Here is a 24,361-nt window from a genome sequence, read left to right on the forward strand (position 1 = left end):
TAGGCGTGTGGCACACGCCTGTAATCCGTGCTACTTGGAAGGCTGAGTCATAAGAATTGCTTGAACTCAGGAGGCAGAGGCTGCAGTGAGCTGAGATCACATAACTGCCCTCCAGTCTGAACAACAGAGCAAGACTCTGTCTCCAAAAATAAATAAATAAAAATTTTAAAAAATATTGAGATTGGGCAGGGTGCAGTGGCTCAAGTCTGTAATCCCAGCACTTTGGGAGGCTGAGGCGGGCGGATCACGAGGTCAGGAGTTCGAGACCAGCCTGACCAATATGGTGAAACCCAGTCTCTACTAAAAACACAAAAAATTAGCCGGCATGGTAGCGTGCATCTGTAGTCCCAGCTACTTGGGAGGCTGAGACAGGAGAATTGCTTGAACCCAGGAAGATGAGGTTTCAGTGAGCCCACATTGCGCCACTGTACTCCAGCCTAGGCAGCAGAGTGAGACTCCATCTCAAAAAAAAAAAAAAATTACTGAGATTTGATTTTTTCTTTTTTTGGTTTGAAAATTAGCTTAAAATTGAGTTTTCAGAAAGATCTTCAGAAATGATTTCTCTCTTGAAATTATCATTATAATAAACATATAGGAATAAACATATAGGGATAACAAACAATTGTAACAGACATTGTAACAAGCCACAATGGGATAACGACTTACTTATTGGGTTTTCCAGAGCTACGATATGTGGAAACATCTGACACATGATAGCCTCTCAAAAAATATGTGGGTTCTTTTCTTCCCTGAGGTTGTCAACACCCATAATTCCCTTGTGTTTCTCTCCAAAAAGCCCGGAGGCAAAGGCAAGCGCCTTCCTGAAGTTTACTGCATCGTCAGCCGCCTGGGATGCTTCAGCCTCTTTTCAAAGGTGAGAACTTGGACTTCAGAGAAAGAGGAAGGGTGGGAACCAGGGGTCTCTAGAGGGGTCCAGGGAATACCCCCATCTCCTGGGCCTTCCATCATCTTATTCTCTACCTCTACTTCCCTTCCCATTTCTTCACTTCTCTGCTTCTCACTCCTCTATTTTCTCACCGTTGGTTCAGGAAATGAGAGTTGATAGGCCAGACACGGTGGCTCGTGCCTGCAATCCCAGCACTTTGGGAGTCTGAGGCAGGTGGATCACTTGAGGTTAGGAGTTTGAGATGAGCCTGGTTAACATGGTGAAACTCTGCCTCTACTAAAAATTTTAAAAAAGGCCGGGTGCGGTGGCTCACGCCTGTAATCCCAGCACTCAGCACTTTGGGAGGCCGAGGCGAGTGGATCACGAGGTCAAGAGATTGAGACCATCCTGGTCAACATGGTGAAACCCCGTCTCTACTAAAAATACAAAAAATTAGCTGGGCATGGTGGCGCGTGTCTGTAATCCCAGCTACTCAGGAGGCTGAAGCAGGAGAATTGCCTGAACCCGGGAGGCGGAGGTTGTGGTGAGCCGAGATCACGCCATTGCACTCCAGCCTGGGTAACAAGAGCGAAACTCTGTCTCAAAAAAAAAAAAAAAAAAAAATTATCCAGGCACAGTGGCATGTGCCTATAGTCCCAGCTACTTGGGAGGCTGAGGCAGGAGAATCACTTGAACCCGGGAGGCAGAGGTTGCAGTGAGCCAAGTTTGTGCCATTGCACTCTACCCTGGTGACAGAGACTCCTCCGTCTCAAAAAAAAAAAGAGTTAGTGAAGGGCCAGGTTCAGAAAGTGTGTGTGGTACAGAGAGGGCAAGATAATTGAAGTTGAGGAATGTAGATGTGCAATCTCGGCTCACTGCAACCTGCACCTCCCGGGTTCAAGCAATTCTCCTGCCTCAGCCTCCCGAGTTGCTGGGACTACAGACATGCGTCATCACGCCCGGCTAATTTTTTGTATTTTTAGTAGAGACAGGGTTTCACCGTGTTAGCCAGGATGGTCTCGATCTCCTGACCTCGTGATCCACCCGCCTTGGCCTCCCAAAGTGCTGGGATTATAGGTGTGAGCCGCCATGCCAGCCCTTGTTTTTTATTTTTTAGTTAGAGACAGGATCTCACTAGTTTTCCCAGGCTGGAGTGCGGTGGTGCAATCACAGCTCACCACAGCCTCAAACTCTTGGGCTCAAGTGATCCACCAGCCTCAGCCTCCTGACCAGGCATTAATTATTTCAAACAGACTTGCAGAGAAGTACAAGTTCTAACATGGAAAGGGAACACACTATATCTGTATAATTCAGGCTTCCTCTGAGTTGAGGTGGAGGGCGGGCAGGAGGAAGACTTTTGCTTAGAAATACTTTTAGGGAGTACCACTTTAACATCTGTGGACCTCAGGTGCAGGAACTCCATTTCCCCAAAAGAAAGCTCAGATGGATCTATATACTCAAGAAAGATTGAAAACAGGCTGGGCGTGTTGACTCACGCCTATAATCCCAGCACTTTGGGAAGCTGAGGCAGACGGATCACCTGAGGTCAGGATTTCAAAACTAGCCTGGTCAACATGGTGAAACCCCGTCTCTACTAAAAATACAAAAATTAGCGGGTGCAGTGGCACACACCTGTAGTCCCAACTACTTGGGAGGCTGAGGCAGGAGAATCACTTGAACCTGAGAGGTGGAGGTTGCAGTGAGCCAAGATCACGCCACTACACTCCAGCCTGGGCAACAGAGTGAGACTCTGTCTCAAAAAATAAAAAATAAAAGGCCAGGCGCAGTAGCTCACACCTGTAATCCTAGTACTTTGGGAGGCCAAGGCAGGTGGATCACTTGAGCCCACGAGTTCAAGACCAGACTAGGCAACATGATGAAACCCTGTCTCTACAAAAAATACAAAAATATTAGCCAGGCATGGTAGGGTGCACCTGTAGTTCCGGCTGCTTGGGAGACAAAGCTGGGAGGATTGCTTGAGCCTAGGAGTCTGAGGCTGCAGTGAGCCATGTTCACACCAGTGCACTCGAGCCGTGGCAACAGAGTGAGACCCTGTCTAAGAAAGAAAAAAAAAGAAGGAAGGGAGGAAGAGAGGAAAGGAGGGAGGGAGGGAAGGAAAGAAACAGAAAGAGAGAGGGAGGGAGGAAGGAAAGGGAGGGAGGGAGGAAGGCAGAGGAGGAGGGAAAGGAAAGAAGGGAAAAGGAAAGAAAGGAAAAAGAGAGAGAAAGAAAGAAAGAAAATGAATGCTATCATTGTAATCAGAGCCATGGTCTCCTCTCCCCTCCAGCAGAAGTGGTCATCATTTTGTGCTGGGCGTTGGCCACTGGCGAGGTCTAGCAGGCTAGGCATTGCTGCTCAGTCCACTCTTTCATGTGATTTGTTTAAATGTGAAATAAGGTTATAGGTCGTAGCCTTTGTTGTTGTCAGAATGCTTATGAACACTGGAAGTAAAACAGCTCATGGGAGTTCGGCCAGCTTCCAAGTGGAGGCTTTGAAGTTCACATAAGCTTCATTGCTATGTTATGGACAGGACGTGGAGCAAGAAAATGTGCTATCATCCTTCTGTGATGGCCAGTCCTTTGTCTTCATGTCTGTTTTCTAACCAGGGATATTTTAGGAGTGCAGTGGGATGACTTGCCGAAGACCACGCAGCAGATATTCAGGACAGAACCAGAACCAGAGTTTTGGCTAACTGATCGCAGGAACTCCAGCTATTTCTAGGTGTGAGGCAAGGGTAGCCACAATGGCATATTGTCCTCTAGAACAGAAAGGAGTCATGGAGAAGAGCAGTGCTCAGAATTTCTCCAGAAAGGAATACCAGTTACCTACTGCTGTAGTAATGCTGTCTAATGAACCACAGAGGCTTCCAGATTCAACCATTTGTTCTCCCAGCTGTGAGGTCAGCTGGGGTTTGGGCTCAGCACGTATTGTGAAGAGGCTGGGTTGGCCGATCTACCTGCCCTAGAGGCTGCAAGTCTGAGCACAGGCCTGGTCCACATGTGTCCCGTGCTCCTCAGACAGTGGGATGGCCCACATGTGCTCTTCTCGTGGCAATGGCAGAGGCACGAGAGGGCACGCAAAACACGAAGGCAGGCCTCCTAAGGCCTGGACGGAGAACCCCATGGCAACACTTCTACACTGCCCAGTGTCCCACAAGCTTTTATTCTTCTTTGTTGGTGTTGTTGCCCAGGCTGGAGCGTAGTGGCATGATCATAGCTCACTGCAGCCTCAAATTCCTGGGCTCAAGCAATTCTCCTGCCTCAGCCTCCCAAGTAGCTGGGATTACAGGTGTGTGCCACCTCACCCAGCTTCATAAATGGCATTTTAATTTAGACTCTTTGTTTTACAATTAGATTGTGGAGAGTTTAGATTTTTTAGTTGTTTAGTAGTAGCTTTATTGAGATATAATTCACATACCATACAATTCACTCATTTAAAGTTCACAATTTGCTGAGCACAGTGGCAAGTGCCTGTAGTCTCAGCTACTCAGGAGGCTGATGTAGGAGGACACTTGAGCCCAGAAGTTGAAGGCAAGCCTGGGCAACCTAGCAAGACCCCCATGTCTAAAAGAATAAAAATAAAAAATATACATATTCCAATGGCTATTAGTATATTCACAGAGTTATACAACCATCACTACAATTTTACTTTCTTTTTTTTTTTTTGAGACAGAGTCTTGCTCTGTCGCCCAAGCTGGAGTGGAGTGGGGTGATCTCGGCTCACTGCAACCTCCGCCTCCCAGGTTCAAGCAATTCTTCTGCCTCAGCCTCCCGAGTAGCTGGGATTACAGGCATGTGCCACCACACCAGGCTAATTTTTGTATTTTTAATAGAGATGGGGTTTCACCATGTTGGTCAGGCTGGTCTCGAACTCCTGACCTCATGATCCACCTGTCTCAGCCTCCTAAAGTGCTGGGATTACTTTGGGAGGCTGAAGCGGGTGGATCAGGAGGTCGCTGCAACCGGCCAATCACTACAATTTTAGAACATTTTCATCACCCCAACAAAACACCCTATACCTACTAGCAGTCACTCCCCAACTCTAAGCAATCTCCAGTCCACTTTCTGTTTCTCTGGATTTTTCTATTTTGGACATTTCATCTAAATGGAATCTTTTTTTTTTTTTTTTTTTTTTTGAGACAGAGTCTCACTCTGTCGCCAGGCTGGAGTACAGTGGCACAATTTCAGCTCACTGCAACCTCCGCCTCCCGGGTTCAAGCAATTCTCCTGCCTCAGCCTCCCAAGTAGCTGGGACTACAGGTGCACGCCACCATGCCCAGCTAATTTTTATATTTTCAGTAGAGACGAGGTTTCACCATCTTGGCCAGGATGGTCTCGATCTCTTGACCTCATGATCCGTTCCTCTCGGCCTCCCAAAGTGCTGGGATTACAGGCTTGAGCCACCGCGCCTGGCCCTAAATGGAATCTTATACACTAGATGGCCTCTTACAACTGGCTTCTTTCACTTAGTACAATATTTTCAAGAGTCATCCAAGTTATAGCATGTATCAGCGCTTTGATGGCTAAATAACATTCCATTATATGGATATAGCACATTTTGTTTATCACTTCATCAGTTGATGGACATTTAAGTTTTTTCTGTGTTTTGGCTATGATATATAATGCCACTACAAACAATCATGTACAAATTTTTATGTGGACATATATGTTTTCATTTCTTTTGGGTAGGTACCTAGGAGTGCTATGTGCTAGGTGATATGGTAACTCTATGTTTAACCTTTTGAGGAACTACCAGACTGTTCTCCAGAGTGGCTTCACTATTTTACGTTCCCAACAGAAGTGTATGAGAGTTCTGATTTCTCCATGTCCTGGCCAACACTTGTTATTATCCGTCTTTTTATTAGAGTTATCCTAATGGGTGTGAAGTGGTATCTCATGGTGCTTTTGATTTGTATTTTCCTGATGGCTATCCCCTCCCATGACATTTTAATTCCATAAATAAACTGTATATCTGTTTATGCACTGTGACCCGTTAGAGGGCTACAAACCATTATGATATCTTAAGATTTTTGATTCCTCCCAAAAGCCAGTTCTTACCCTCTTAGGGTGATATTACCCCCATTGGGAATGGAGGTATTAGCACAACCAGTCACATAACCAAACCCGAAGTGAAAGGGGCAAGGAATGAGACTTCGCTCCTTGAGTAGAAGGAGCTGCAACGCTGCATGGCATAGAGTGTGGACACAGCAGGGAGAAGAACTGGGGACAATCATGCGTAGGGTCAGAGGGCCTGTCATATAAGTTTTGACCTCATGGGGAAAGCAGAGCTCATCTTGAGTCACCATGGCGGGCCCACTTCTTCTAGAACTGAGCTACATCTTGGTGCCCTGGCTTCAGAGTAGCTAAGCTGCCTTTCTGACCCTTGCAGATCTTAGATGAGGTGGAGAAAAGACGAGGAATCTCTCCTGCCCTGGTTCAGCCACTCATGAGAAGTGTCATGGAAGCCCCTTTCCCAGCCCTGGGCAAAACCATCCTTGTCAAGAACTTCCTGCCAGGTTCAGGAACTGAGGTAAGTTGTCAGACTCCTTCCTTCTCCCTGCGGAGGTAGTAGTTGAGGTAGCCAAGTCCCTGTGCTCAGAGGGGCTGCCTTTCAGTGAGCAATCTAATTCCGGGGTATCCTCTCCCCACCCCTCAGGCTGGCCCAGATCACTCATCATAAGTTCCACCCTTAATCCATGCAGCCTGGGACTCTGTCCAGGATGGCAAGCCCACAACTGTGCCATGGCAGCTGGGGTGTTCCTTTGCATGACGTTGGCCTCAGGTTAGGGACCTGCACTGAACATGCTAGTTTCTTTTAACAGCTCATTTTCATTCATACATTTTATTGAAATCTGTTTATATTTCAAGTCTGTATCGCCTCTATAACTTTATTTTTTGTTTTCGTTTTTGTTTTTGAGCTGGAGTCTTGCACTGTCACCCAGGCTGGAGTGCAGTGGTGCCATCTTGCCTTACTGCAACCTCCGCCTCTCAGGTTCAAGCTATTCTCCTGCCTCAACCTCCCCCTCCCAAGTAGCTGGGACTACAGGTGCCTAACACCACACCCAGCTAATTTTTGTATTTTTAGTAGAGACGAGGTTTCACCATGTTGGCCAGACTGGTCTGGAAACTCCGACCTCAAGTGATCCACCCGCCTCAGCCTCCCAAAGTGCTAGGATTACAGGTGTGAGCCACCACACCCAGCATATTGCCTCTATAAGTTTATAATGTAAGGCAGATTCCCAGGGAAGACAAGCTCCGGCACTGCTTATTATTCATCTTAGACTTTGAAGCCTGTCTTTCCCACACCTGTAATCCCAGCACTCTGGGAGGCCGAGGCGGGCAGATCATGAGGTCAAGAGATTGAGACCATCCTGGCTAACATGGTGAAACCCCATCTCTACCAAAAATACAAAAATTAGCCAGGCATGGTGGTGTGCACCTGTAGTCTCAGCTACTCAGGAGGCTGAGGTGGAGAATCACTTGAACCCGGGAGGCAGAGGTTGCAGTGAGCCAAGTTTGTGCCACTGCACTCCAGCCTGGCAACAGAGTGAGAGCGAAATCGAGACCCATCTCAAAAAACAAACAGGCCAGGAGCAGTGGCTCACGCCTATAATCCCAGCACTTTGGGAGGCTGAGGCGGGTGGATCACGAGGTCAAGAGATCGAGACCATCCTGGTCAACATGGTGAAACCCCTTCTCTACTAAAAATACAAAAATTAGCTGGGCATGGTGGTGCGCGCCTGTAGTCCAGCCAGGAGAATTGCTTGAACTCAGGAGACTGAGGTTACGGTGAGCCGAGATTGCGCCATTGCATTCCAGCCTGGGTAACAAGAGTGAAACTCTGTCTCAAAAAAAAAAAAAACAAAAACGCCTTCTTGAGGTGGCATCGAGTCTCTGAAGTGCTGCTCAGGCCTGCTGGGCATTCCACACTAACCTGGGATTTCCTGATCACCTGAGGTCAGGAGTTCAAGACCAGCCTGGCCAACATGGTAACAGTCCCTCAAGGGACAGAGATGCTCTCTGCTTAGACTCTCAGGGACAGAACTGTTTTCAAAAGTCCTACAAACTCTCCATGGAGAGTATAGACATGCTGTTGCCAGGGACAGCCCCCCAACCATTTGGGGCCAAAAACCATTGATTTTGCCATCCTCTCTCCTCCCCTTCATCCACACTGTCCTCAGTCTCTTAGCTGAGTGTGAAAGACTTGCTTCCCTACCTCCTCCCCCATCTTCTGGCATCTTTCTTTTCCCCCAATACTTTTGCTTTGCTTTTTTTCCTTCCCTTTTCCCCCGCCAGTGGGTCACCCCTGCTGAGGACCCCAGAGCCCCGGGACTGCGGCGCCCGTGAGAGGCCTGGCTGCGTAGCTGGGCCTCTCCTTCATGGCTGCTCCTGTTCCCTGGCAGGTGATTGAACTGTGCCGCCCGCTGGACTCCCGGCTCGAGCATGTGGACTTTGAGTCTCTCTTCTCCTCTCTCAGCGTCCGCCACCTGGTCTGTGTTTTTGCCTCCCTGCTTCTGGAGAGGAGGGTCATCTTCATTGCAGACAAGCTCAGGTACCCCCTTGGCTACTTCTGCTAAAGCGTTTGAATGACAAGTCGATCTTGCAGCCTAGTCTGTAGAGCAAATGACTGCCCAGCATTGGAGAGTAGGCCCTTCTAAGGATGGAATCAGGCCAGGTGTGGTGGCTCATGCCTGTTACCCCAACACTTTGAGAGGCTGAGATGGGCAGATCACTTGAGGCCAGGAGTTCAAGACCAGCCTGTCCAACATGGTGAAACCACATCTCTACTAAAAATACAAAAATTAGCTGGGCATGGTGCCCCATACTGTTATCCCAGCTACTTGGGAGGCTGAGGCATGGGAATCAATTAAACCTGGGAGGCGAACATTGCAGTGAGCTGAGATCTCACCACTGCACTCTAGCCTGGGCAACAGAGGGAGACCTTCCCCTTCCCCTTCCCCTGCCCCCTCCAAAAAAAAACTGATGGCCAAGTGTGGTGGCTTATACCTATAATCCCAGCACTTTGGGAGGCCAAGGCTGGCGGATCAGCTGAGATAAGGAGTTCAAAACCAGCCTGACCAACAGGGTGAAACCCCATCTCTACTGAAAATACAAAAATTAGCCAGGCATGGTGGCTCATGCCTATAATACTAGCTACTCAGGAGGCTGAGGCACGAGAATCGCTTGAACCTGGGAGGTGGAGGCTGCAATGAGCTGAGATTGGACCACTGCACTCCAGCCTGGGTGACAGAGCAACATTCCGTCTCAAAAATAAAAATAAATTTGAAAAAGGATGGAATCAGTTGGAAGCTGAGACTGGAGATCTGGGAGGCACACCACTGTGCGCTTCTGTGTATGACTTTTCTGGCACTGGGGGGCTTTCCACTCATTCTGCCATGTGTCAGACACTCTGCTATGCAGTAGGAAAACAGAAAAGACAGGCTGTCGTGGTGGCTCACGCCTGTAATCACAGCACTTTAGGAGGCTGACGTGGGAGGATTGCTTGAGTGAAGGAGTTCAAGACCAGCCTGGGCAACACAGTTAAGACCCCCATCTCTACAAAAAATGCAACAACAGAAAAAAAATTAGCCACGGTGGCTTGAGCCTGTAGTCCTTGCTACTCGGGAGGCTGAGGCAGGAAGATCACTTGAGCCCAGAAGTTCAAGGTTTTAGTGAGCTATGATCATGCTACTACTACACTTCAGCCTGGGCAACAGAACAAGACCTCGTCTCAAAAAAAAAAAAAAAAAGGCACAGACTTGTCTTAGTGCAGTAGGGTAACAGAGACATAAGCAGACTATCCAGGACCACATGAGAGGCAGGTGGAGACAGTGAGTTCTGGAGACCGAGGGAGGGCATTCACTCCCAGGGAGGCGAGTTCTGAGCACCAACACTCAGAGCAAATAGTTAGCACATTGCAGGCAAAAGGAGCTGTCCTGCAGAGATACAGGGACGGGGAGGCCTAGCCCTCACCTTCAGAACTGCAAAGTAGGCCGGGCATGGTGGCCCACAACTAATCTCAGCACTCTGGGAGGCCAAGGCGGGTGGATCACTTGAGGTCAGAAGTTTGAGACCAGCCTGACCAACATGGTGAAACTCTGTCTTTACTAAAAATGCAAAAAAAAAATAGCTGGGTGTGGTTGTGCACACCTATAATCGCAGCTACTCGGGAGGCTGAGGCAGGAGACTCCCTTGAACCCCAGAGGCAGAGGTTGCAGTGAGTCATGATTGTGCCACTGCACTCGAACCTGCGCAACAAGAGCGAAACTCAAAAAAAAAAAAAGAAAAAAGAAAGAAAAAGAAAAAAAGAACTACAAAGTAGTTCACTAGAGCTGGCACAGAGAGAGGAAGGTGAGGGACGGAGAGATGAGCCAGTAGTGGTGGACAGAGGCCAGCTCAGAGAAATTGCAGGGCCATGCTCCAGAGGACAGACACATTCTGAAGGCATCCCTTCCTCACCATTAAAGTAAATCCCCTCCCATCACACACACAAACTCAGTGCCCCATAGGATGCCACCCTTGTCCCAGGCATATTCAATGATTTGCAAAGGCCACATCACAAATCAAAGACGATCCAGAAGGAAATGCAGACAGGGATTTGTGTTCGTTCTGAGCTTCTAAAAAGAGAATTCCTTACATTTTCATCATTTTTGAAACACTGAATCAGAACCCTCTTTGCTTTGGAACTGGGGGCACAGAAGCATGAGGGGTAGCTGCAGCCCCAGGAAGGGCTGAGATCCGGGACCAGCCAACTGAGTGGCGCAGATGAGGCCACCTGAGAAGTCCATCTGGAAAGAAGCATTATTGCCAAAACCAAAAAAACTGAAGCACTGTGGTTTGGAGAGGAAAGCTGACTCTGAACTATGGAAAACAAAGGCGGGGAGGAAGAAAAGCCGTAGAAGAATGGAAGGGACAAACTCGGTCGCCATCGTGGGATTCCTCAGGAAGTGGGGTGGGAAGCGGCCCCACCTCTCCCCTTATGCAGCGCATCTGGTCACCTTTCTGATGCACCTCTTTGGACAGCAGCCATCTGGCTATTCCCAGCCTGCTCCCACCCTGTGTTTCAGCTCGCTATTCACTTGTAAATGTCAGGGTGATTGTGCTCCCGGTGCACTTTTGTCAGCCCTGGAAGCGGGCCCTGTCTGTAAGCCTGCAGCTGGTGCTGGGCGGTGGGGAGCTCTCCAGGCTCCCGGGCACTGGGGGCACTGGGGAATTCAACTGAGGGAGTTCTCAAGGTTGGGGCCCTGGAAGCCAGGATGAGTAATAACCCTTCAGTGGCCAGGATCAGATTTCATCAGCACCATAGTAACTGCCTTTATCCTCCTCGTCCCCCGCTCCCTCCATCCCCTAGAGGTGGAATTCTCAGGCTTGGATTTGGGGGAGGGGGAAATGATGGATTTCAGAAAGGCCTGGGCTACAAGTGGAAAGCCAGCCAAGGAAACACAGTGCCCCCCAGGAGTGGTGGTGGGGGAGCAGAGTCCCCAGGGAGTGTGCCTTCGTGATGGAGATGCTAGACTTGGGGAGGACCAAACCTGAGAAGATGTCGGGGAAGGGCACAGCCGGAGAGGAGGCTCGGCCCGCCTCACACGCCCCAGCCTCCCCGAGACTCCCTCCAGGAAGAAGAAAACCAAGCATCACTGATTTTTCTGGTCAAAGTACAGTGAGACACCACTGCACTCCAGTCCTGGTGACAAAGCAAGACTCTGTCTCTAAAAATTAAGAAAAAAAAAGTGCAGGGAGAGAAAAGGTGGGAACAGAAAAGGGAAGGGGCCTTGAGTGAGAGAAAAACACATCCCCCAAGGCAGTGCAGGACATGTCAGAAGGCTCAGGGCACAAAGAACCCTGGAAATGCCTGTCCCAGGGATGTCTGGGAAAGGACTGGACGCCTCCGCCTTTTCACTGGACAGATTTCTTGGGGGACAGGTTGGACGCTGAGCCAGCCCTTCCCACAGAGCTGCTGTCATGAGAGGCAGGCAGAAATGAACAAAGCCCACTGGCCGAGAGTGGACCCCGCCTGGATCCCTGGGCCTTGGCTGTTCCCTGGCCACCCTCCCTGCCCTGCTCTCGGGCCCCCCCGATGAAGGAGACAGTCGCCAGTGTGGTCCACAGGAGAGGCACTGGCATTTCTCTCCCCACCCAGCCTTCCACAGTGCCTGGCATTCTGCCCTTGGAGATTTAGTCTTTTCAAACGACACATGCCATGAGCGGGTCAGACGCCAGCTGTGGCCGCCGCAAGCAGGTCTCCTCACAGGCACGTCGTGCCCATCAGGGGTTTTCTTCTGCAGCAGCTGCCAGATGTCAGGCGCTGTGAAAATGGGATTTCTGTGGGAGAAGAGAAGGCAACAGGAACATGGATAATTCTGGTGCCCTCGGAGCCGGAGCCAGGCTATGGTACAGTCACGGTGTGCGTGTGTGAGAGAGACTGTCATGGGTCTTTAGACCCTTTATAGCTTTCAGAGGTACACATCCCTCCCCCATCACTCAGGGAGGCTTCCCAGAGTAGCGGGGACACCTGAGCATCCTTAGCCGGTGGCCCTGGGTCTCCTCGTTCATGAGATACGGCCCCGCAGGACTCTGACTTTCCGGGACTCCGCTGTCTTGTTTTCTCTGAAAGCAGCCCTCACTTTTCCTGTTACAAACGGCTCCACATGCTCTCCCCTTGCCCCATAAATCATCCTTCCATCCTACACGGGTTCCATGCAGACCTGAAGAGATGGAAATATGCATGAATAAAGACCCGAAGAGCTCTGAGGCAGGAAGAAGGGAAAATAAAGCGTGAACGAAGCTGATAAGAATGACACAGCGACAGGACGCGGAGCAGCCTCCATGCCCACACCTTCTGAGGGTCTGACCTGCGTCATTTCACGCCCCCCCCCCCCCGCCACCGTCAGCCTGTCACATGGGTAACTAACAGGCGCACAGAGGATCGTCATTCTGCTCAAGGAAGCAGGGAGTGGGAGAGCTGCTGGGCTTTGGAGAGGATGGAGGGAAACCAGCCAGGGTCCAGGGGTGGGTGAAGGGCAGCGTCTGGGGCCCTGTCTGTCTACCGAAATGTGTAAGGAAAGTCTCCCTAACACAGGCCCTCTGGCCCCGCTTCGTGCCGGGCAGTCAGGCAAACACGGTCATGGGGAAGTCTGTGCTTTTCTCCTCAGGGTCTCCCCGCCTCCCTTACGGCCTTTGGCCTTCCAGCAGGGTTCCAGTGAGAGAGTGATTCAGTGACCTCCCCTAGCTTTTAAACTCTCTGACTCCATCGGCCAGGTGGAGGAATCTGTATCCACCTCGATCTGTCTGGTTTACGGCAAAGTAGCCATAAGGAATTAAAGTGTTCTTTGGCCAGGCCCTGACAAACAAGGGTTTGGGATCAATGGTTGGCTGCAAGTTGCCTGACCTGGAAAATTCTGGAAAGTCTTCAGGCCGGGCGAAGTTGCTCACTTTGGGAGGCTGAGGTGGGTGGATTGCTCGAGGCCAGGAGTTCTAGACCAGCCTGGCCAACATGATGAAACCCTGTCTCTACTAAAAAGACAAAAATTAGCCAGGCATGGTGGCAGGTGTGTGTAATCCCAGCTACTCAGGAGGCTGAGGCAGGAGAATCACTTGAATTCAGGAGGCAGAGGTTGCAATGAGCTGAGATCATGCTACTGCACTCCAATCTGGGCAACAAAGTGAGACTCCATCTCAAAAGAAAAGAGGCCGGGCACGGTTGCTCACACCTATAATCCCAGCACTTTGGAAGGCTGAGGCAGGTGGATCACCTGAGGTCGGGAGTTCAAGACCAGCCTGGCCAACATGGTAAAACCCCATCTCTACTAAAAATACAAAAATTAGCCAGCTGTGGTGGCGGATGCCTGTAATCCCACTTACTTAGGAGGCTGAGGCAGGAGAATTGCTTGAACCTGGGAGGCAGAGGTTGCATTGAGCTGAGATCAAACCACTGCACTCCAGCCTGGGCAACAGAGTGAGACCCTGTCTCAAATAAAAAAGAAAGAAAAACAGTCTTCAGGTTAAGTTACAACTGGTACCCTCATCCCCCATACTCCTGGGAGGCCACACACGCACAGATGAGCCCTGCTCCACTAACGTGGAAGAAAGCCTCCTTATTCTCCTGATTTCTGGCTGTAGCCGCTAACTTAGTGAGGGCACAGAACAGGGCATGAGAACAGGACATGTCACAGGCTCAGTGCGTGGCCCTGTGACATCCCAGAGGGGACCTTCGCCCACTCTAGATCAGTAGTCACCCCTGCAGCACCCTCCCCTACAAACACCATTTATTCTCTCATCATCACTTCAAGTCTCCCACTGCAAAAGGAAGCTTCAGGGAGTTATGGCAAATATTGTATGAGTTATAAAATGGTTTTAAGTTGAGCCAAAAATCCATCAAATTTAGAATAACATTTTTGCTCTGTTTCATCTTTAGGGTGGACACTGAGTGTTCCAATGGGTCTGTCAAGCCGGAGTTTGACAGATGGAAAGGAAAGAATGCTGTTGTCATGGCTTTTCTGTGGTCATAACAACAGATAAATATTTCTCTACACCCTCGTCTTCATTTTTCTGATGATAAACATTTTGTTTTTTAGTTTACTAATTTCAGTTCCCCATAGTTTTGGCGAAACCTACAGACCAGGCTGAATGTTAAAGCTTGCACATAAACAAATTTGTCCAAAAGTTTTAGAGGGAGGCTGGGCATGGTGGCTCACGCCCACAACGCTTGCACTTTGGGAGGCCAAAGCGGAGGATTGCTTGGGCCCAGGAGTTTGAGACCAGCTTGGGCAACATAGCAAGACCCCATCTCAAAACAAACAAACAAACAAAAAACTTTATAGGGGACAGAGTTTTTAATATTCAAGAAATTTATGGACCGGGCGTGGTGGCTCACGCCTGTAATCCCAGCACTTTGGGAGGCCGAGGTGGGTGGATCACCTGAAGTCAGGAGTTCGAGACCAGCCTGACCAACATGGTAAAACCCCATGTCTACTAAAAATACAAAAATTAGCTGCACATAGTGGCTCATGCCTATAATGCCTGTAATGTACTTGAGAGGCTGAGACAGGAGAATTGCTTGAACCCAGGAGGCGGAGGTTGCAGTGAGCTGAGACCACACCGTTGCACTCCAGCTGGGGCAACAGGAGCAAAACTCTGTTTTAAAAAAAAAAAAAGCTGGCCAGGCATGGTGGCTAATGCCTGTAATCCCAGCACTTTGGGAGGCCAAGATGGGTGGATCACGAGGTCAAGAGTTCGAGACCAGCCTGGCCAAGATGGTGAAACCCCATCTCTACTAAAATACAAAAATTAGCTGGGCATGGTGGCACGTGCCTGTAATCCTAGCTACTCAGGAGGCTGAGGCAGGAGAATCGCTTGAACCTGGGAGGCAGAGGTTGCAGTGAGCTGAGATTGCGCCACTGCACTTCAGCCTGGGTAAGAGTGAGACTCCGTCTCAAAAAAAAAAAAAAAAGCTGGAAGGACATCCGCAATGCTCTAGTGATGATCTAGTCTCCATTAGTTATTTCACAAGTGAAGAATCTGAGGCCTGGAGCAGTTAAGGGCTTTACCTGAGATCACACAGAGAGTAACAGAACTAGTTGTCTTGAAGCCCAGCCCGTGTTCATTTTCAACTCTGTGGTGCACAGCCTCAGGGTTTGTAAGTACAGGGATGGAAACCAGGCAGCCACTGCATGGCGACTCCCACCTCCTGGTAGGTTTCATCAGGCACCAGACCACACCTGAGTACCTTTCACTCATGTTCCTGGGAGTGATGCACCAATAGGAGAGCTACTTTGCTTGGGATGCTGAAGGATATTCATTGAATCAGCCTTCCACTTCCTGGGGTGTTCCTCTAATTCGGGAAACTCTTCATTGACTTTTTTGGTAGCATCTTAAAGGAAGCTCTGTGCTGGATCCTTACTGGTTTATAGAGAGTTGGAAGCCTGATGAGCATAGGAACACCAAGTATGGAGCAGAGGCTTGGTAGCAACCAGAACTGAAGGGTCGGCTCCAGGAAAACTTTGGCATTCCTTACAAGTGCGTCCTAATGTTCTGGAATACCGCTCCAGCCCTCAGGAACCACCACCCAACGGCAAAACATCCTTGGACCCAACCCTTCTCACCCATGCCCAAACTTTTAACCCTGCAGCCCAGCCAACCTCCCACTGGGGCCTTCTCTTCCCTGCCCCACTTTTGTACAATTGATCACAGCTGTGAGTGCTGGCGTGCCTTTCCTCCGCACCACTGTAATGCAAGCCAGCTGCGAGCGAGGACTCTCCTTCTCGGGCTGCCTTCAGAAACACTGCCTCTCCTCCAGTCCCTCCACCTCCACGCTCTGCAGCAAGCCCTCTTGACCAGTCATCCTTAGCATCCCCAGAACCACTGCCTATCGGCATGTTCCTAAGAGACCACTAGTCCCAGAAGTGCCCACCTCCCCTCCCCCTCCACGAGGGCTCCTCTGCCCTTCACAAGTCAGGGAATAAAATCTCATTACCACTTGCATCAGGGATTGAGAAAAACAAGCTCCATTCAAAATAATCCTTTCATCCTCTATCATTTATTTTGAGGGAAAAGCTGCCACTCATGGAATTATGTGCAGAATTTGACCTTTCCTTTTAATGTTTAGGATTATAATTGTTTTATTTTATTTCTTTATTTATTATTATTATTTTTTAAGACGGGGTTTTGCCATGTTGGTCAGGCTGGTCTTGAACTCCCGAGCTCAGGTGATCCGCCCGCCTTGGCCTCCAAAGTGCTTGGATTACAGGCGTGAGCCACCACGCCCCGGAGGATTCTAATTGTTTTTAGAACATTGGTGTGGTCCGGGCGCGGTGGCTCACACCTGTAATCCCAGCACTTTGGGAGGCCAGGGTGGGTGGGTCATGAGGTCAGGAGTTCGAGACCAGCCCAGCCAACATGGTGAAACCCCATCTGTACTAAGAATACAAAAATTAGCCAGGCGTGATGGCATGCGCCTGTAATCCCAGCTACTCAGGAGGCTGAGGCAGGAGAATTGCTTGAACCCGGGAGGCAGAGGTTCCAGTGAGCTGAGATAGTGCCATTGCATTCCAGCCTGGGTGACAGAGCAAGACTCAGTCTTGAAAAAAAAAAAATTAGCCAGGCATTGGTAGCACATGCCTGTAATCCCAGCCACTCGGGAAGCTGAGGCAGGAGAATCGCTTGAACCTAGGAGGTGGAGGTCTCAATGAGCCACTGGATTCCAGTCTCGAAAACAACAACAACAAAGAAAAACCATTAATGTGGGCTAGAGAGCAAGAGGAATGAGACCCCTTCAAGGAACTGCCTGCTTGTTGCCATATTGTCTCCAGCACCTGCGCTCCATGGGCTCCAGCTAACGAGGTGTTCATGATACGCAGGTGTGGAAACCTTCACTGCAGCTACAACAGTGGGCTCAGACTACCCAAAACAATACTTGCTTCAGGAGACAGTCAACAGACAATGGCAGCCCCTCCCACGTGGCCAGCTGGTTCCCCAGCAGAGTCGTCATCATTTGCTCCATCAAGTCTGAACACTGCTGTCCTGGAGCACCATGCGCCCAGTTCACTGAGTGGACTCTGGCTTGCTTTCTGTCACATTTCTCCACCACCCTCTGCATCTAGCACCGGCATGGCTGGTCATCTTCCCTGACCTTGCTCCCACGACCTTCTGCTCCAGATGGTTCACTCACTGTAGCTGAACCACGGCCTCCCACCACTGCAGGCAACACAGGGCTTTAACTAGGAGTCCCTAGGGCAGTACGGCAAGGAGAAGGGAGCAGCCCCTTGTACTTCCTCCTTCTAGGAATGAGACCACAAGAAGATCAAAAGGCAGGCAGCCTTTTCTTTGAGTTGAGAAAAAAAGTTAAACATGTGTTTGTTTTTCTATTGCAATGATTGCAAAAAACAAAACCCACATAGGCTATCCTCCCTGTGCCTCCTTTTTATTTACATGTAATTTTTGTTTCAGAGATGGAGATCTATCTCTGTTGCTCAGACTGGACTTGAACTCCAGGGCTCAAGAGACCCTCCCACCCAGAGGGTGCTCTGGGACTTAGTAGCTGGGACTACAGGTACATGTCACTGTGCCTGGTTCGTAGGGTGTCTCCTAACACCTTCATTCCTCTGGGCAGCAACCCTGCTTCCTTCAGTCCACAGGACCCTTCTCTTCCTACTCTGCCCCACCCTACATTCAGAGGTTACTTTAGCCTCATTTAGCCTCACTTTTCCTACCTTTAAAATCTGAAAGAGCCCAGGCACAGTGGTTCACGCCTGTAATCCCAACACTTTGGGAGGCCGAGGCAGGCAGATCACCTGAAGTCAGGAGTTTGAGACCAGCCTGACCAACATGGTGAAACCCCGTCTCTACTAAAAATACAAAAATTAACTGGGTGTGGTGGTGCGTGCCTGTAATCCCAGCTACACAGGAGGCTGAGGCAGGAAAATCGCTTGAATACAGAAGGTGGAGGTTGCGGTGAGTTAAGATCATGTCAATGCACCTAGCCTGAGCCACAGAGTGAGACCCTGTCTCAATAAAAAAAAAAAAAGAAAGACATAGAAGTCACTTCACCCTAAGCTCTGGCTGAATTAGTGATATTACTGTCCTTAATGTAAGTCCTAACATCATTATTCTCTCTTTTTTTCTTGGTATCTTCCAAATGCAATGTCTTACTCTTAGCCAGCTAATAAAGAAGACAGTATAGTGATAAGAATGAAATCTTGGGGTAGCGTTTTTCTTATTTGGGGGTGATCATTTGAAAGAAAAGACAAGGACCAAATGTCAGTGCAATACATGGATGCCATGCTACTAAGAGGTATTTCATTACTCCAGTGTATATCAGGAGAATGATTATTTGCAAAGACAGGGAACAAGAAGGTTAAGAGACTTAGGTGATAAATGAACAAGATTCAATACTGCCGTTATTAGTCCAGGGGCCCCCAAACTGGGGAATGAAAAAGGCTATGTGTACATATATTTTTAATTTTTAATTATTTTTAATTGTCATATAAAAATTGCATGTATTTGCTGGGCATGGTGGCTCATGCTTGTAATCCTAGCACTTTGGGAGGCCAAGGCAGGTGGATCACAAGGTCAGGAGATCCGGACCATCCTGGCCAACATGGTGAAAACCCATCTCTACTAAAAATACAAAAATGAGCTGGGCGTGATGCTAGTATTTGTATTTTTACACATACAAATTTTTGTATGTGTAAAAATACAAAATTTACAAATTTACAAATACGCGCGCCTGTAGTCCCAGCTACTCAGGAGGCTGAGGCAGGAGAATTGCTTGAACCCGAGAGGCGGAGGTTGCAGTGAGCGGAGATCGTGCCACTGCACTCCAGCCTGGGTGATAGAGCGAGACTCCGTTTCCAAAAAAAACTGCATGTATTTATCACGTACAATGATGATTTTGTTGTTGTTGAAACAGGGTCTCCCTCTGTCACCATGCTGGAGTGCAGTGGCACGATCACAGCTCACTGCAGCCTCAATCTCCCAGATTCAAGTGATCTTCCCACTTCAGCTTCCTGAGTAGCTGGGACCACAGGCACCTCCACCTCCCAGGCTCAAGTGATTCTCCTGCCTCAGCCTCCCGAATAGCTGGGACTACAGGCACCCAACACCACACCCAGCTAATTTTTGTATTTTTAGTAGAGATGGGGTTCCACCATGTTGGCCAGGCTGGTCTCGAACTCCTGACCTGCCAATATCTTTTAATTCACATATTTTCTCCTCAAGTAAGCCAGAGCTAATTGATTTTTTTTTAGGGGTCAGGAGACTTTTATGACAATGAGATTATAGGTGCCTGATGTCAAGGGTATCTGCTTAGATTCATCTTCATTGTTCATAAACTTTTCGCTTTTCTTTTGAGACAGAGTCTCAGGTCTCACTGTCGCCAGACTGGAGTGTAGTGACGCAGTCTCGACTCACTGCAACCTCCACCTCCCAGGTTCAAGCGATTCTCCTGCCTCAGCCTCCTGAGTAGCTGGGATTACAGGCATGTGCCACCACGCCCAGTTAGTTTTTTTTGTTGTTGTTGTTGTTGTTTTTTGTATTTTTAGTAGAGACAGGTTTTCACCATGTTGGCCAGGATGGTCTCGATCTCTTGACCTCATGATTGCACTCCAGCCTGGGCAACAGAGCGAGACTTCTCTCAAAAAAATAAAAATAAAATAAATAAATAAAAACCTTACAAGAGTATAGCTCACAAAAAGGTGGGTTGGGGGGGAGGGTTTGGGGAGTATAGCTCACATGTGAAAGCACACTTGTAAAAATTATCCAGGACATTAAACTACATTAAACTCGTCCCTGTAGCTGTGCCTCCAAGCCTCTCGCAAAGCTCTAAGTGCCTGGCCTGACCTGTGCTGAGACTGTCATGTGCTCTACCTAATCCACGTGTGTCCCTTCCAAATCATCCTGCCTCTGGGAAGAGGCTTCTCCCCTGGGGGCTCCCCTGGGCCCTCGCTGAGCCAGCCTCTCTGCCTGTTCTCTCCCTGGCTGCAGCACCCTGTCCAAATGCTGCCACGCGATGGTGGCGCTGATCTACCCCTTCACCTGGCAGCACACCTACATCCCGGTGCTGCCGCCCGCCATGGTGGACATCGTGTGCTCGCCGACACCCTTCCTCATCGGGCTGCTCTCCGGCTCGCTGCCGCTGCTCAGGGAGCTGCCGCTAGAAGAGGTGAGCTCCTGCTCTCGGGCTGATCACCCTCCCTGCAGGGTGCGGAGGACAGAGCATGGTGCTGGCCCTGCAGGCGTCGCGGAGTGGTTCTCAGGGCCTGCAGTGTCGGGGAGCAGGGCGTGGGGGCCACTAGGGCTTGTGTGCCATGAGTCCTTCCCAGAGGCGTACTCACTCAGACCCTCAGTGACTGCAAACAGTTTTCCCTTCCAAGTGGAATGCCTGGTATGAGCACCCCTTGAGAAAGGCAGCAAAGAGCAATTTAGCCAGATGTCAAAACTCTCAAGTCATTCATAGCCCTCTCCCCTCCTCCACCTCCCGCCCACTCCTCCACACTGGGGAGCTAGCAAGATCCCGTCCTTTGTCATATCCATTAATAATGTTTTTAATTCCCAAGTTCTGGCTGTCCAGTTTGGCATCGAAGTGGGGAAAGTCCTGCTTGGCACTTCTGGGGGTATTTAGCCCAGCCCCTTCCTCTAAATGGTTTCCAACTGAGGACTGGAGGCTTCCAGCCCTCAGAGAGGGAAGCTTAAATAATGCTACTCAGTCCTGAAGCACCAGGAGGAACGCCTGACCCTCTGTCCTGCAGTTCTGCCTGGGTCCCTCGAAGCTGCTCCTCTCATTGCTCAGATAGTCCTAACGCCCCATTAAACATCGCCCACCAGCCTTAGGGCTTTCAGTGCAGATGTGAAGACCGCCAGGAGTACGTCTGGTGCCCTGTGTGGTGGCTTGTTCAACACTCAAGAGTATGAATGGCAAGGAAGGACAGGCAGCCCTCCGCTCCTGGGCAGGTCTCTGGGATATGGGAGAATCCACGTGTTTCCAGCTGTTGTTGTGGTGACCCTCCAGGCCCCTGGCTCCTCCCCCATTATGGCCGGTGGCCTTGGCTGGCGTCTGAGTGAGGGTCTCGTGCCTGTGACCTTTGCTCCCCAGGCACGTAACTTGCCCCACCCTGGTCCTGGCCCCAGGTCTTATTCTCACTCTGAGGAGTGTGGCGCCGTTGTTGGGGGAGGGGAGTGCTTTAACCCAAAAGCCTTCAGCAATGAAAACCCAAAGCCTAACCCAGTCTCCAGGTGAGTTTCTCTCCTCCTCTCCCCTGGAGGGAAATGACAAGGCTAAGTGGGGAGCTGGGGGAAGGACGAGGCAGGGGCCCTCACGTGGGAACCACGGAGGCCTGCAGTGTCTTTTGCCCACCTCAGTAGCCCACACCCAAAAAGCAGCCTGAGAAGCTCTGCCTCAGCCAGGGTGAGAGCCAGCCAGGGAGTCCCGCCCACAGCACACAGGCATCCCAGGTGCAGTGTCAGTGTTGAAAGCATTCAGTGGCCAGGCACAGTGGCTCATGCCAGATCACGAGGTCAGGAGTTCAAGACCAGCCTGGCCAATATGGTGAAACCCTGTCTCTACTAATAATACAAAAATTAGCCGGGTATGGTGGCACGTGCCTGTAGTCCTAGCTACTCAGGAGGCTGAGGCAGGAGAATAGCTTGAACCTGGGAGGCAGAGGTTGCCGTGAGCTGAGGTTGCACCACTGCACTCCAGCCTGGGCAGCAGAGCAAGACCTCCTCTCAAAAAAAGAAAAAAAATTAGCTCGGCATGGTGGCGCTTGCCTGTAATCCTAGCTACTCAGGAGGCTGAGGCAGGAGAATTGCCTGAACCCAGGAGGCGGAGGTTGCGGTGAGCCGAGATCGCGCCATTGCACTCCAGCCTGGGTAACAAGAGCGAAACTCCATCTCAAAAAAAAAAAAAAAAAAAGAAAAAAAAAAAATTCAACCTGAGACGGTGTAAGAAAAAAGAAAGAAAGAAAAAAAAAAAGAAAGCATGCAGTTCAGTGAAGACCCTCCCCAGTCCCTCTTCACCATCTGTGGCTACGGTGGCAACATCAGGAAACCACAAATGGCTCACCCCCAGCCCCGCCCCAGCTGCCTCTCTGGGTGCCAAGAAGGAAGATGGCTAAGAGTCCATCCCCATCCCAGAAGCCCTGGAGACAGTAACAACCCCTTTCTTCTCATCTCACAGGTCCTTGTGGTTGACCTCGTCAATAGCCGGTTCCTCAGACAGGTGAGTGAAAAGGCCAGTGGCGGCCTCCTGCTCCCTTTGTCTTTACCTATTTGTTGTTTGGGGCTCAGCTCTCCAGCCTTGGAAAGGCTCCATGGGATTGCAGAGCAGGGTGGCAGAGCTGTGTGGCCCCAGGACTGAGCTAGGCTGAGGACAAGCCAGAAGGCAAGGGGCAAAAAGGAAGGGTTTGGGCAAAGGATTGATGTCCACGTGTTCTGACACAAAATGGTTTTCTAACAATTAGAAAAAGAATCTTTGTAATCTTGTAACTATAGGCAGCTCAATTTTTCAATATGCTTTTTAATTTTTTAAAAAGCTGGGTGCAGTGGCTCACGCTTGTAATCCCATCACTTTGGGAGGCTGAGACGAGCGGATCACTTGAGGTCAGGAGTTTGAGACCAGCCTGATCGATATGGTGAAACCCTGTCTCTACTAAAAATACAAAAGTTAGCCAGGTGTGGTGGCGGGGACCTGTAGTCCCAGCTACTCGGGAGGCTTAGGGGAATCGCTTGAACCCAGGAGGCAGAAATTGCAGTGAGCTGAGATCGCACCATGCACTCCAGCCTGGGTGACAGAATGAGACTCCATCTCAAAAAAAAGAGAGAGAGATGGGATCTCACTATGTTGCCCAGGCTGGTCTCAAACTCCTGGCCTCAAGTGATCTTCCCACCTCAGCCTCCTGAGTAGCGGGAGGCGTGCACAACCATGCCCAGCTTCAACATGCATTTAAATAATATTTGGCCCAGCCTGGTGTCTCACACCTATAATCCCAGCACCTCCAGAGGCTGAGGCAGGAGGATCACTTGAGCCCAGGAGTTAAAGATCAGCCTGGCACAACATGGTGAGACCCTTGTCTCTACAAAAAACTTGTAACATTGGCTGGGCACGATGGCTCATGCCTGTAATCCCAGCACTTTGGGAGGCTGAGGCCAGTGGATCACCTGAGGTCAGGAGTTCAAGACCAGCCTGGCCAACATGACAAAACCCTGTCTCCACTAAAAATATGAAAAAGCTGGGCATGGTGGCACGCACCTGTAGTCCCAGTTACTCGAGGGACTGAGGCAGGAGAATCGCTTAAACCTGGGAGGCAGAGGTTGCAGTAAGCCAAGATCGTGACATTGCCATCCAGCCTGGGAGACAAAGTGGAATTCCATCTAAAAAATATATAAATAAGGCCGGGCGCGGTGGCTCACGCCTATAATCCCAGCACTTTGGGAGGCCGAGGCGGGTGGATCACGAGGTCAAGAGATCGAGACCATCCCGGTCAACATGGTGAAACCCCGTCTCTACTAAAAATACAAAAAATTAGCTGGGCATGGTGGCACATGCCTGTAATCCCAGCTACTCAGGAGGCTGAGGCAGGAGAATTGCCTGAACCCAGGAGGCGGAGGTTGTGGTGAGCCGAGATCGCGCCATTGCATTCCAGCCTGGGTAACAAGAGCAAAACTCCATCTCAAAAAAAAAAAATATATATATATATATATAAATAAATAAAATTTAAAAAAAAATTAAAAATAGCCAGGCACGGTGGCTCACACCTATAATCTCAGCACTTTGGGAGGCCGAGGTGGGAGGATCGCCAGAGGTTGGTAGTTCAAGACCAGCCTGATCAACATGGAGAAACCCTGTCTCTACTAAAAATACAAAATTAGCCACGCATGGTGGCACATGCCTGTAATCCCAGCTACTGAGGCGGCTGAGGCAGGAAAATCGCTTGAACTCGGGAGGCAGAGGTTGCAGTGAGCCGAGATCACACCATTGCACTCC

At 49.8% G+C, this 24,361-nt stretch overlaps 1 protein-coding gene across 2 annotated transcripts in view; it reads left to right on the top strand.

Annotated features, from left to right (window-relative positions):
• DENND2A (DENN domain containing 2A) overlaps nt 1-24,361 on the top strand; it is a 112,329-nt gene that overhangs the window by 80,427 nt on the left and 7,541 nt on the right. For both annotated transcript variants that reach the window (XM_064372864.1, XM_012447566.2), the window contains 5 exons: nt 797-874; nt 6,275-6,415; nt 8,289-8,437; nt 20,365-20,542; nt 22,556-22,597. In XM_064372864.1, the coding sequence (XP_064228934.1) occupies nt 797-874; nt 6,275-6,415; nt 8,289-8,437; nt 20,365-20,542; nt 22,556-22,597 (588 nt within the window). The remainder of the gene's footprint in view (nt 1-796; nt 875-6,274; nt 6,416-8,288; nt 8,438-20,364; nt 20,543-22,555; nt 22,598-24,361) is intronic.

Source organism: Aotus nancymaae, unplaced genomic scaffold (genome assembly GCF_030222135.1).
Source record: "Aotus nancymaae isolate 86718 unplaced genomic scaffold, 86718_ANA_hifiasm-v0.15.2.pri h1tg000002l, whole genome shotgun sequence".
Lineage (NCBI taxonomy): Eukaryota > Metazoa > Chordata > Mammalia > Primates > Aotidae > Aotus > Aotus nancymaae.